The 15,120-nt window shown below is 31.1% G+C and overlaps 1 protein-coding gene across 1 annotated transcript in view; it reads right to left on the bottom strand.

Annotated features, from left to right (window-relative positions):
- LOC124359122 (WD repeat-containing protein 19) overlaps nucleotides 1-15,120 on the bottom strand; it is a 79,222-nt gene continuing 64,102 nt past the window's right edge. The window contains exons 20-27 of the mRNA XM_046811586.1: nucleotides 14,708-14,954; nucleotides 12,297-12,449; nucleotides 11,581-11,677; nucleotides 8,673-8,879; nucleotides 6,423-6,532; nucleotides 5,655-5,840; nucleotides 3,319-3,395; nucleotides 1-279 (exon numbers count right to left, since the gene is read on the bottom strand). Coding sequence (XP_046667542.1) covers nucleotides 165-279; nucleotides 3,319-3,395; nucleotides 5,655-5,840; nucleotides 6,423-6,532; nucleotides 8,673-8,879; nucleotides 11,581-11,677; nucleotides 12,297-12,449; nucleotides 14,708-14,954 — 1,192 coding nt within the window. The 3' untranslated portion in view covers nucleotides 1-164. The remainder of the gene's footprint in view (nucleotides 280-3,318; nucleotides 3,396-5,654; nucleotides 5,841-6,422; nucleotides 6,533-8,672; nucleotides 8,880-11,580; nucleotides 11,678-12,296; nucleotides 12,450-14,707; nucleotides 14,955-15,120) is intronic.

Here is a 15,120-nt window from a genome sequence, read left to right on the forward strand (position 1 = left end):
AAGTTTACATTCTAGATTTATTCACTTCAAAATGTCTGCAGGAATCGGAATCTTTGTTGTGCTAGAAAGTTAATTATTTTATAATAATCACTACTTGTGTATCTATTAGACACTTAATAAATTGACAAGGTGGCTGAGAGTAGTATGATGATGAGTTGCATATGTTAACTGGGAGGTTGTAGATAGGTTTGTACATAGTTGTCAAAGTCGACTCTTGCCAGCTGATGAGGATAGACCATCTCTGAACACATGGGACATGTGCCTCCACCTTCCACCAGCCTAGATAACGGTACATCAAAATCACTCTTAACACACACAAGACATAATTTAGGTCACAAATAGTTGTATTTCATTATTTCAAAATACATCTGTAGCTGGTAATATAGTTTTTAATAGAATTAGTGTTCCTCTGAATATTTAATTTAATTTAGCCAAGATAAAAATAATTTTCTACTACTTAGCACACCATCAGCCAGAAACAGTGCATGAAGTTATAGCAATCATTGTTCCTCCTACCCCTTTAGTTTCTTAAATAGTTACCTATACACATTTGTTTTAACAATTAAATACAAACTTTTTTGGTACATCCTAAAACATATCACACCCAATTTGTAGATACAAGACTTAATAAAAAAAAAATAGAGAATTTATGGCACTATATTGTCGGTTGGTTTCCAGAGGGTTATATAATATACTTAACTTTATACAACATACATTATTAATCCTTTCCAATCAACAATTTTCAGCTGTTATCCCCCTCACCTTGTATTTATTTTAGCATATTTTTGGTAAAAACACAATTTTGTAGCAAACTTGTAGTTATTAAAGTATATACATTATTATATTTTTAATTTATTGAACTAAGTTATAGAAAAAAAACATACACTAACAAGTTTTGCATTTCAACAGGATATGATATTTTTCCAAATATTCTGTATGTTGAAGGCCAGGGATTTTTAAACATGTTTTGCAGTAGTTCAATGTTTCCCTTACAACTCAAAATGTTGTAATTTTGTTGTTTCACTCATATGTTAGAGAGTATCAGACTTTGTAATGATGTCATTTTTCTTTAATTTTCAGCTGGTTTCCGATTGGTGCTGTGATTGCATAGCATTTCCACTTCTCAGGGACTAATAATGAGAATTATTGTTAACTACTAGGTTTTGTTGTTTTTAAATCTTTTCTTTCTGATTTTGAAATCATTGCTGAGTTAGAGAAGGCAACAATAGCAAATAGTGGTGGTGGTGACGATGAATTGCAGAACAGTTGGTTTTTTTATGAAGTATCTGAATTTACTCATTTTCCTTGCATATTGTTAAGTGGGAAATTTAACACAAGTTCATAAGAGTATATAAGGATAATTGCTGTGCAATCACACCGATCAAGAAAATTGCAGACTGGTTGAAAATGAAGTAAAAGTGACATCATTACAATGTTGGATAATGTCTAACATATGAATGAACAGCTAAATCATAATGATTGTATGACAATGGGTTGTAAGGGTTAACCCTTATAAGACTACCAACAATGTAATGTGGTCAGTTAATGCATATCTGTAACAGTCTATGTGGTCGTTATATACGTCATATTAAATATTTTGAAGTCAATAATTACCAGAACGGCCATCATTTTGTAATTTTCACTTATTCATTTTTAATTTTGAGAATAGCCTGTTGACATTTGGTATATAGCTTTATAGCTTAAGGGTATAATTACAGAAAAAAATAATCCTTCACGTACATTATTTTTAAATGATGGTTTCTTAAAACCTTTAAGTGTTTATATCTTAAAAACCTCATATAATAAAAAAGTAACTATTATATCATTTTATTTAGACAAATTAATTACAAATCCAATGATAAAACCATTAAAGAATTTAAGAAGCTGCCATTGTGAAAATACTACTTGTAAATATTATTATTTTTCTGTAATTAGGCCTTTAGATTATAAAGCTGTGTACCAAATTTCAACCTACAGTATTACAACAGGCCGTCCTTAAATCAAAAACGAATAAGTGAAAATTACAAAATGGCAGCTGTTCGGGTAACTATTGGATTTTATAACATTTAAACCCTTTTAGTGCTATAGCGTCTACGTCGTAGACGCTGCGTTTATGTCGAAAAGTGCTAGCGTCTACGTCGTAGACGCAGCGTATTTTTATATATATTGGTTCAGTTTATGCAAGTTACTGGCTGCAAACGATGACAGTTCATCCAAAAGCCATGAACTGTCAGTAACGATATTTGTATATTTATTTGCCGACGATCAGCTGTTTATACGTCATTGACGTGAAATAAAAAGGTCAGTTCGGATGTTTACGTTGCGAGCGAACTGACGCTGTGCTTTGTTTACTCTGTTTTATCTTATTTTATCCATTAAATTGTGTGAAATACTACTTCATTAGTATTCCAAATCATTGCATTACTTCATTTTTCATTTGTGTTTTCCGTGTGTGTTATATTTTACTAAGTTACAATGTCTAATAAGAACATTGCAGATTATGATTAGTTACTTCACCTTTTTTGTAGTTTTATTACTGAATAAAACAATTATTTAGGTAAAAAAAGTGTTAACTGTGTTTGAATTTCTTCTTTTATAAATAACAATAAAGTTAGTAAAGCATTTATGCTAATAATAGTAAGTGTATTACTTTTTTTCTTGAGCATTTCAAACATTAGGCCTATATGTAGGGCAAAATTTGGCGCGGACAACTTATTACATTTTTAATCCACGCTTCTTATTTGTTGTGTAAAAATAAAATCAAATATATGTAATTTGTTTAGTTTTAGTTTCTCTTTCCGATGGTAGCCTCAGAAAAATAATATGAAATTGTTTACATACTAAAATTGTATACCAAAGTGAAAAAAAATTATAAAAACATTTATATTATAAAGAACATTTTTTTTATAACAATCCAAATATGTACAAATGTATGTTTTTGTATTTATTTCGGTTTATTGTTTAATTATCTTCAATACAAAAAAAATGTAATAAGATATTACCTCAAATAAGGAAATATTAAGGAATTTACTAAAACTCTGCATAAATGCACTAAAATGCATAGCACTCTTGGGTATGGCAATGCGCCAGACCCCTTAGCACTAAAAGGGTTAATATGATATTTTGTTTTTCCTTTGGTCCAAGAATAACACCTCAAAATACTAGTAGAAAGTTCTAAAACCATGTGTATAAGTTACTATATATAGTACACTATTAACCCTTAAATAAGACCATATGAGAAAGACCATATATATTATTGCAGCACAATTACAATACCATATTTATAATATTACCTTATAATCTAATGTCAATACTTACACTTCCAGTTGAGAACAGATAGCAGGAAAGTTACAGTTAGGACAAATTGTTAGGTCATTTCTGACAATATGCCAACCCTGAAAAAAACAAAATAATCTTCAATTGGCTGATTAGCTTTGCTATTAACATCTTTACTGAACAGACATTAAGAACATTTTACTGTCAGACAATTTTTTAATCACAGAACAAAAAACATGAAAATCAATATAATCACTTCATAAATATAGTTCAAAATGTTTCTGGCAAACGTTGGGATATTTAAATTAAAATTCACTAACAGGGTAATTATTGGAAATGAACATGAACTTTGTTGTATTACAAATATAAACAATAGAAAGATAGTTGCTGAAGGTATAATAACCAAAATTCAGATCATGATGCTCAAATTTTTAAGATACTAGATGTACTCAGTAATAATAGAAATAACATTAAAAAAGTATGTATAAAGACTGACAGCTCTAACTTTGAGTTACTTGATAGATATCTTATGGCTGAAGAATGGTTAGACGTTTATCAGGCCTCAATAGAAAACTAATATCTTTACAATTCATTTCTTTATTACTTTGATATAAGTTGCCCTAAAGTATCAGTTAAAGAAAGACCTTTTAAAACCCAAAAATGGATAACTAGTGATCTAAAAAATAAACAAAATAAACTAGTTGAACTAGAACAAATCTTTAGATCTTCCAAAAATATCAGTTTAAAGCCAATTATTGATGAAAAAAGAAATCTTAAAATAAATTTTAAACAACTTTGAATATAATTAATTTTAAAATTGAGAGAGCCACAAAAATCAGCAACCAATATTACATTATATAATGAGGAGGTAACGATCAATAATCCAATAGAGATTAGTGATTTTATTCAATCACTTTTTCACAAACGTGGTAGATGAACAAATAGTCCCACACATATATCCTTGAGTAAACAGTACAGTCCAAAAATATTTTAATCAAAATACCAGTAAAACATTTTTATTTAGTTCTGTTACTAAAATGAAGTAGAAAAGGTTGTTTTCTCCTTTAAAATAAATATTCTGCTGGAGTTGATGAAATTCCCATAATAGTTATTAAAACTTCTATAAGGTTTTTCAAAAAGCCTTTAACACACTTAATGAACTCTTCTCTTATCTCAGGTCATTTTCCATCAAAACTACACATTTCTAAAGTTATACCAGTTTTTTTAAAAAAGGTATATAAGAGATGTCTCCTGTGACAGGCCAGTGTCCATTCTTGTCTTCTTTTTCAAAAATCTTTGAGCGTACTGTCTACAACCAACTTCTAAAATATTTGAAGTTCAGTACATTGGCAGATAAAGCACAACATGGGTTTTTGCTGGGCAAATCCACTATTACAGCTAAGATTGAGTTTATTAAAATATAATCAATTCAGTTGATACAGGAAAGAAAATGGTAGGGATTTTTCTTGACCTATCATGTGCTTTTATTAGTGGGTCTCAAAAAATTGTTATTAGATAAACTGGAAAAATTAGGTATAACCAAAAAAGAACTCAATTGGTTTACAAACTCAATTAAGATATCTCAGTCCTCTAACAGGAAACAATATGTGGAAACACAATTTATAGAATATGACTTAAGCTGTAATTATATAAGAAATATTGCATCAAATCGACAAAAAATAAGGTATAGGTTCTCACAAGGATCAATATTGGGTCCTCTACTTTTCATTTGTTATCTGAGAGGAATAAAAAAACATGCCACTCCATCAAAATTTGTTTACATGCAGATGACACTAACATGATAGCGACGGGAAAATCTCCAAATGACATTGAGATTTCTGCTTATATCGACAGTTACTAATAATCATAAAATAATCAGATTAATAATGGTCAGTCCTTAAATAATCATAATTTATTAATGAATTCAAGTAAATCAAACTTTATAAAATTTTCCATGAAACAAAATAAACATAAAATTGAACCATTAGTTATTGTAGGCTCATCTCATAGCACAAGAAAATGGCACAAAATTTGTAGGTTTAACCATAGATGAAAACTTACATTAGAATAAACATGTCCAGAATGTTTTAAACAAAATCTCATCTGGAATTTATGCCTTGCTGCGTATGTCAAAGCTGTGTGACTTTTTTTAAAGCTAACGTACAACCAGTAAGCATTGTCCCCTGATGTAAATTTCTCCTAAGTGCCTCTAGATGTGCAATTAAGCAATGATGGTATTGCGTTAATCAATTTATTTTAAAACATGTGCAAAATTTACTTCCTAGTATTCAACGATGTTGTTTAAAACTTTCAAAATTAAAACACTCAAAACTAGGATAATTTTGGTATAAAGCTATAGATTGATTAACGAAGCGTACCGTGGCGATGCAGAAAGGAATGGTGTTTTTGCACTGTGTACAGCTGAGCTGAGTTTCCGGCAGGCTGTACTCACAGTAGGGACAAGGTGATGTGGTCTCTGGGGGGTCAGGGGCCAGCTTGTTGTCAGGTCCCCGCGGGGGCTTCCTGACCACCCCCTCCATCTTCTTGCTGTACTTAGGTTCTATCTGTGAAAGAACATATTAATAAACAACATGTTTTCCATTATTATTTTACAACAATTTAAAAATGTGTCAAAATTAATAATGAAATCATTTCCTACACTTTAAAATATTTAATTCTCAATTAGAAGAAATAAACATAGAACAATACAACATAATAGATTTTCTAATTGTATTTAAAGGTTTTTATGAGATAAATTTTGAAAACATTTAGGTTGAGAATTAAAATGGTATGATTAAAATCAAGTTTCTAAACAATAAAAAAGTTCTAAGGCTAAAATTTGAATAATTTTAATCCTGAGTATTAACTTTTTTCAAATAAAAAATACTTTTATATTTAAAAGAAAAAGAACAAATATGGTATAAAAAATTAATATAAATCCTTATTGAAATATTTAATATAATTTTACTTTCAGTAACTAATACCATGCAAATAAACAGTTTTAATGTAAAAAGAAAACACTCAAAAGTCATTGAATATGAATTAAGTATTGGAGTGAAACTGTTGGTATTGATATTGATAGATGGCAAATTACGACTGAACATTATTTTGGATACAAATAGAAATGGAGAAGATGAAATAATTACCTGAGATCTGTATTCAGGTCGCATGAGCATTGTAGCATAGTGAAAAGCTTTAGACTTGAGTCCAGCTCTATGGCACTCTATTACAGCTGATGTCAAAATCGGTACAATATCTATAAACAACAATAATGTCAATTACAAAATTATTTGCTACAAGAAAACAGCAGAATAAATATTTAAACAAATTCATTACACACATAAGAGATTTTTAACATGTGGCATATTAAGTCTAACTATCCCGCATACAACATAAGTTTATGGTGACCTTGGTGTGTAGACCTTTATTATTTAAACACTAACATGAAATTGAATTTAATGAACAAAACTGTGGTTGATATGCAGCAAGATATCATGACAAAGATTTCACCTTTAAACTTTACATGAAACATAATTTTTACATAGACAAGAATGAGTTTTATGAAATATCCAACCATGAAATTCGAGTGATCGCTGTTGAAACATATTACTCACTAGGCTGAAAAAATGTCTCTCTTGTTTTTTCCTGGGAGACATACAGATTTAATTTCCGTATGATTGCCTGTTGTTCTACCTGTCAATAATGAAATGAGCTATATATAGACATGTAATTTTGTGTTGAACCTTCATGAAGCCTGATACGTGACAAATGGTGTGGCCTACTCCTACCTTGTTTATATTTATGAGTTGATAAGAACAACATGATTATCTGTATTAAGAAACGTTCACTTAGAAAAACACTTATAGAGACAAATAGATCCAAAAAGGAACATTTAAAAATATATTTATGATTAAATAACTAATTTGTCAATAAGTAGAAATGAAATAAAAACATACAATAAGAATTCATTTTTGTATAAATAGTTTATTAACATATTTGTCACCCATCGCTTCATTCAATGGGAGTGAGCGCGCAGATGAATCTGTTAATATTTTTTTTTGCAATTGAACATAATTAAATGAAGTAACTGTTCAAGTTTATTTTACTTTTTCAATACTAGTTTATTTACTAAAATAGGTTATATTTCTTTTAACATTAGATTTGAAGAGTTATATACTTTTTAAGCCTATATTCAACAAAAGTGTTTGTATGAGATGTGATAAATACGTGAGGAGTATATGGCCCACCAGACGGATAGCGTGACGTAGTGACTGATTGTGGGGGACAGCACACTGGCCTGTATTATATTCTGACCTTAGTCAAGGTTAAGCTTTGAAAATAAACAGATGAATAATATGAAAAATAATCAGCTGAATTAGTGATGGAGAATACTCAGCAAACGTTCAATACTACTTGTGTTATTTGTTTTAGCATAATAAGCTATCGAGATGCCTAGAAACCAAATGAGCAAGTTTCACATGATCAAGAGTCAAAAGTCTGCAAACCCCAGAGAGCCTAAATATGTGTGTCTTTTATAGAATACAACTGAATTTTAATTACAATGCTTGAGTGTAGGTCAAAATAACATATATGTTGTCAAGTTTTCCGGATTTTTGTAAAAATAATAATTATAAAGTATATTAAAAGTAACAATTTTTGTTTACTTGGGATAAGAAGATGAGAAACCTCTAATGTACTTAGTTCTAAAAGGACCTTTGCGATTGCTTCCTGAGAGACAAGATGGGTAAAGTTGGGGGTAAATGCTGTCTCTTGGTGAGATCCCATGAGGAGGGATGGTGGGCACTAATCTCGGCCATGTCATCTTGGAAGAAGGGGAGGTGAACTTTGTTTCACTCTCTACAGTCACAAGGTGGGCAAGAGACAGCACTCACTCATATACAAGCTTGCAACAGTCTTTAACACTAAGGGAGCTTCACCTACTCCAACAGTCCTCCTCCACAGTAGACTAGCCCTATCAATCCACCCTTGCACCCCAATAACTCGACAATAATTGTTGTTAATAGTTATTATTTAATTTGCATGGCTAGAAAGAGAATTTTAATTTCTAGTGTACTGAAATATAACAGCTTATAACATTAACCAATTGAATTACTCCAAAATTTGTACTGTGTCATGGTAAAATTTGTATGTATAAACCTAAGTTCCTTCTTATTTTATTAACTATTGTTATATTCAATTCAGGCTGGTGAAATCTCAGTATATTATGTTATGGAACTCTTCTTACGATTGGTACGGAAATAAGAGCACTTTACATTCAGAAAATTGTTAATATTACAATGTTTATAGGTATGTGACATGTCAATTTGACAAAGATTAAAGGCAACAGAAAAATACTACAAAAAAAAAAAAAAATATATTATGAAGCAACAACTCACGGCAAGGGAATTGGCTGATGTTCTCTACAACACGTATCAGCATGCAAGCAGCCTTGCTGTGGTCACCTCGGCACACGTGAAGACGCACCAGTATGTAGGAGTGTAGCAACATCAGTGCTGATAGTAAGTCACTGCTGATGGTCAGCTGGTTGTGCCTCAATTGCTGACACATGCCCAGAAGCACATCATGGGCACTGCGGTAATTACCTGTTGCAAAATACATTACTGCCCCACTAACTCTGCATTCTTGGTAGATATCATAGAAATCTGTCTGTTACAATACAGACTCTTATGAGCGAATTTCCAGAAGATTCTTTGTTCTTTGTATACAGACTGAGCCCACAGAATACAAACACTTTCTACCTATCTATCTTTCTATATATGTATATATATATATACATCAAACTGTATAATTGGCAATAGCCTTATTTAATTTCAATAAACATTGAATCACAAAAAGTACTTGCTCCGCCGGGAGTCGAACCCGGATCTCTCACTTGCCGGGTGAATGTGCTACCATTACACCACAGAGCACTTACTTTTTCCGATTCAATTATTTTGTATTTGGCCGTATCTGTCACATATGCTTAACATATATATATGTTTAGTACAGGTCGAGACAGGAGTTAATTTCATATTTCAAACCTATTTGGCTAGTGCTCTAGAACTACTACCCTCTGTTAAACGTGAAAATATCAGCTCACACTGTCCACAAATAAATAATTGTAGCGAAACACATCAAGAATTTAACCCTTCAAAAACTTGTAAGTTAAAGTATGTTTACTAATAAATTTTGGGCAAACATATTAATTTGATGTGTTTTTAATACTTTTAAGTAAAATACAATAGTTAGCTATTGATAAACACAAAAAACAGCCAACAATAATTACAAATTATTTTTATTTATTCAGTATTTATGAAAACATCTGTAATCCTTACAGTAATTTATGATAAAATAAAAGCTTCAGTTTTTTAATCAATGTAATAATAATACTTCCTCTATGAATATGTCTATTTCTTAACAATGTATGATTGAAATTAGTCTGGAAAGAATATGATGATTGCTAATTATTTCAACTGTATGCATGTATTATTTTATGTATACTTCTAATTTTAATTTGCTTAGGGATTTTAATGTGTAAAAAGGAACCCCCCTGTCTGTATTCCTCATTACATTTCCTGGCAATAACACTACGAGCTTCACTAAGTATTGTTTTTTCTTCTTGCAACTACTCGTAGTATGCATCATTCAATCGACAATAAAATGACGTTAGCACAATTATTACAACAAACAAACTTCTTATGAAATGAACATTTCATTTCAAAAAACGACTAATATTTTTAGCAAGATTGCTAGAGGAAGTGCGAGGAGAGTGTGATGGAGAAGGGGAGGAAGACGGCCTGACCCAATTCTATGAAATACCTTCCTGCACTCCGATATATCACTATCTTTCTTCTGGCGGTCGGACTATATGCCTAAACCGTCTGCAATTTATTCGGATCGAAATTGTGTGGCTATGATAAACAAAGTTAAAGACAGCTTTGTGCTGATAGTATGTTTTTTTTTATTCTGAGCCACTACATTTTTTGCATATTTGGAATATTGTTAAAACCGACATCAATAACATTGACAGAGGTTCTCAGGAAGGATCTCAGCTGTGAACTATTTGGCCATGGGTGTTAAACCAACCACAAACAGTACAGGTGCGAGAAGAACACCTTAAAACAACCTCAGTTTCATATTTGGAGAAGACAGCCACAGATTAAATCCACCTTTCTTTAGAATGTTTTGAAAATTATATGTTTTACCATAAGAGAAAATTATTTTTGATTTGATGATTCACTATAATTTTTATCAATATTAAAAATAGAAAGATTACATTTTGTTACAAATTAGTAAGAATTTACACAGAGTTAATGATACCATCCAAGAGAAATTTATATCACAATAATATGAAATGATATTGGCTAGCTCATAAAAGTTTAACAAACTTTACAGCTGTTATATAACATTTAATAGTGGTAAGGTGAGTAATGAAACTGACAGATATGTGCACAAGTAGGAAGCATTTATTCACATTCAAGGCCAAGACAACAATGTTCTACCACCATTGTTATCAATTCCGGTGTTAATTAATTCTTGTTGAGATGTATTAGCTGTTCAAGACAATTAGTACAGATTTTACTGACATTGTTCGATTTGTCACATTCAGAAGCAATAAATGAACCTTCACTCTACCACAACATAGTGTTTATATATTTGTGGAGTGCTAATCCACCAATGATATTTGGCTAAGTACCATAACAGTGAAAGCACTTCCACTATCAACCACTTTGTCATGTACATCCTCAGTTTCTTCAATGCAATGTTAAAATTACTTAATTATATGGCTGTTGAGAAATTAAGGTAAAGTTATATGAATATTTACTTCTGAACATTAGATATAATAAGACATTACATTTATTTACATGATATACAAGTATACAATGTAATTGCTGAAGTCCTGTCAAATACAGAATATTGAAGCATCTTTAAAAAGTTTTCAACAATATTATTTTATTAATTTAAATTTATTGTTAAATCGTTAGCATCTAATAAAAAAAATATTTACAAATTCCATAAGAGACTTTAAATAGCAACCAGTTTTTATACAAATATAAAACTATAACACAGCAAAATCAATAATATGAAATTTGAAACTATCTTTCATGTATAAAAATTCACTTTATTCATAGACTGTCTTGTAAATCATGAAGTGGTCATACATATTAATACCACTTTCATTATTGTAGCTTTCATGATCAATTAGTAATTTGTCTTCGCACTCGACCATCTATATTCTGAATATGACTGACAAGCTGAGTATTTAGCTATATACAGAGGTAACTACAGTTTAGTACAACTCACCATTGACTTGCTCCTCATTAGCTATGATGATAGCAGTCTTGGCAGCCTCCCTGTACTGACCTCTTGCCATGTACAGCTTGAATATGTACTTGGGATCCTGCACATAATGAAGTTTATATGTACCAGTCCAGATTAATATCTGATAATCATTTCAAACCTTTCATAAAACAACCTTAGCTTATAATGACTTACATGTAATAAGCTTTGTACAACACTATTCCTACTCCTGCCGAAATCACAAAAAATCTGATTTTTTAAGGGATTTTATCATTAATCGAACTGATTTCTAACGTTTTATTGAACCTCTAATTTATTTGAGCATGAGGTACACAACTTGATGCGATGCCATTCTACATGTAGTAACTACTGGTTTATGAATATAAAAATGATTATGGTTATTACAATTACAAAAATAACTTAACGAATTTTACGATGAACATATTTCAACTGAGTAGTAACGACAAATTTTTAAGATTAACTCTTTGATTATTGTGGTGTAAAAAGTGCATCAAGTGCCAGTGTCACACACATCAACTTTTTGTATTTCAGTATCAGTTATCAAATGAGCTATTCATTTAAAACCTACAATAATCTAAACTTTTTAAACACTAATTAACTAATAATATATAAGCGCTCATATAATAATGAATGGGAAGTAGCCTACATCATATGCTTGAAAAATCTCTCTTCTATTTTTATTTCATGTCATGACTAACCCTCGCCTCGCCATCCACCTCGCCCAGTAACAGCTCCACCAGTTGGTTGGCCAACACATCGTCACCCGCCCGACCTGCCACCTGCACTGCCAATGTGAGAGCTTCTGCATCCTCAGGGCTTTGTCTGGACGCCTGCAGCAGGTGCTTCATGGCCTGCATTACCATCAGACATGTGTATACTACTAATTACCGATAATAATAGGTTTGATAATACACCTGTACTTAATAAAAAATGAGTTTACTATACAATGCATAGACAAAGAGGAACACATCCTTCTCTATGGAAAACATTATCTGAAATATTTGCAGGTTAAACAGTTATGGATTTGGGTTATGCCATTTGTAGCAGTAATTAGTAAACTAAATTTTTAATTCACGAAAATTAATAATTAGCTCTTTTGATTGAAAGGTATTTGACCTGTAATGCTGTATTCTCAGATATATATAAAATAAAAGAAGTTAGTATTTTTAAGAATACTATAACAATTTTAAATTGTAATATTTTTGAAATATATTTGTAAATTTTAATGTGTGTTTTATGTGGCACATATTTTGTGTTGGCAATACATGTGTTTCATACATACAATTAAATACATAAAAGTCACAAGCATTTGAAAAAATGTTTAATATTGCTCTTATACTGGTGGGATATGATAATTGGTGAAGGCAGTGTTACCAGAGGCTTCTATGTGAATTTCTTATCTAAATTTATGTCGATTTAATCTTCTCTGTTGTATGATTTACTTTAGTGTGTTCAATAAAATGTTAGATTGTTAAGGATTTATCACCTGAAAGAGAGAGCAAGTACCAGTTCCTAAAACATTGTGTTTCAGCATGGCAATCTTTGTGCAAGACCACGGGCAGTGAAAAGTGGTAACACCACACACTTGGGTCAGCCCACAGCTGTTAAGTCCTTACACTGCATTGTCATTCCTCGCGCATCTGATGTTAAGTCCCAAGTTTTGACTACAATGGTGTTTTCAGTGTATGCTGTTTTATTGAAACCAATAAGTGTGTAGTTTCTGGATGCAAATTCAATTACAGAAATAGTTTGAACGAGGAAGGTTATGCAGAATGATTCATATTTCCTTCAGATAACTAACCCCGAAAGGAATGGCTACAACCTATTCCTCGTACAGACTAGACACCAAGCCAAGCTTACAAATGTATTATACATTTTTAGTATAAACATTTAGTTTGGGTAGGTCATTTCAAAAATAAAAATAATGATCGACGTGAGAGAAAGACATAAACTCATAATGACTCCTGATGCAGTGCCTAAAATTTTCCCTAATTTATGTAAATATCTTAAGCCCATAGATCCTGAAGAAAGAGGGCATGATGAGGAGATAAGGCAGCAAAAAAAGATGGAGATTAGAGTTAAAAACATCAAGAAGAGGAGTACAAGGTAGTTCATTTCTTTCAGTTTCTAAACTTATTTACTGTAATATTAAGAGTAACAATTGCTCTGTATATAATTCGGATATCAGCAAAATCCCAAATATTCATTTCAGCACTATAATCGATAGCGATTTAACTGTCAAAACTCACATCAATGATGGAATAATACCTAATTGCAACATTGTTAATATGCAGAATAACTTGATTATTAATGATTACAAACTTAGTAAGTGGAGTCAGCTACATGAAATAATTAACTTTTTGTAAAGAGGTTCAGATTCAGATTCAGATTCAGAAATTCTTTATTCATAAAACAAATGCACAGATTGTACAATGAATAGCGTCAATCATAGTTAATAAAAAAATTATCTAACATCAACTTATAAAATATTAACCAACATAAGCATTAGTACTAGGATTACTATTATAATTTTTAAGTGTATTTCATGCACAGTTGCTAGAATAAACATTCATTCATTATAAGTTATGGTAATAAATAGTTATCTTATACATATAAACAGACACATACATACATAAATACATATACACAGACACATATACACGTAAATACATATAGACATGTTGAGCTAAACCAGTCAATTAGCCCTTTCAAAAAATTCTTGGAATGAATATTAGTGTCAGCAGGTTAGAATATTTAAAGCAGAAAAGAACATTGTACTAGGCATAATTAATAAAATATTTGATTCATTAATAAATGTTTTGGAGAATAAATGTTAATAAAAGAAGGGACTGTAAGGACACAATACTACTACTAAGACTACTAATTAAAATCATTGCTTTACTTAAGAGATCAAGTCAATCTTCTGTTCATGACAAAACCAAAATATAACATGAACAATATTTTAAGTATTTTAAATTTACATAAAGTTGACAATTAATCTCTCAAAAAAATACAAAAAAAGATGTAGTTTTTCGGAATGCATACTCGAGGGAAAGTGAACAAGCAGAAATATTCAATTATATAATAGCACATACACTACGAGACATACTTTGCGGTAATCCTCAGCATGGAAGTAGTATTTGCCGGCCAGCAGGTGTTTCCCTGCTGTCTCAAAATGTAGAGCCAGACTGTGGAATTCTGCACGGGCCTCGCCGTCGCCACATTCCTGTGCTAGTATATCTGCGTACAGCTCGAGCTGGTCCTGTTCACGTGACAGCCGGAATGCATCACTGAGGCAGCCAGAGATCACCAAGAACCGCACTGCTGAGGAGTAGTCCCCAATACGCTGGAAGAATCTATGAAAAAATATGTTTATAATTATACAGTTTTGTTACATGTTGCTAGAATTAATTATCAGATTTATTTACTAGACATTTGTTTTTAAAAGTTAATAATACCCTAACTACAGACTGCAAACCTGATTCCTTTAAAGAATAAATAAAATATAAATTATAATAAAGT

Source organism: Homalodisca vitripennis, chromosome 4 (genome assembly GCF_021130785.1).
Source record: "Homalodisca vitripennis isolate AUS2020 chromosome 4, UT_GWSS_2.1, whole genome shotgun sequence".
NCBI lineage: Eukaryota > Metazoa > Arthropoda > Insecta > Hemiptera > Cicadellidae > Homalodisca > Homalodisca vitripennis.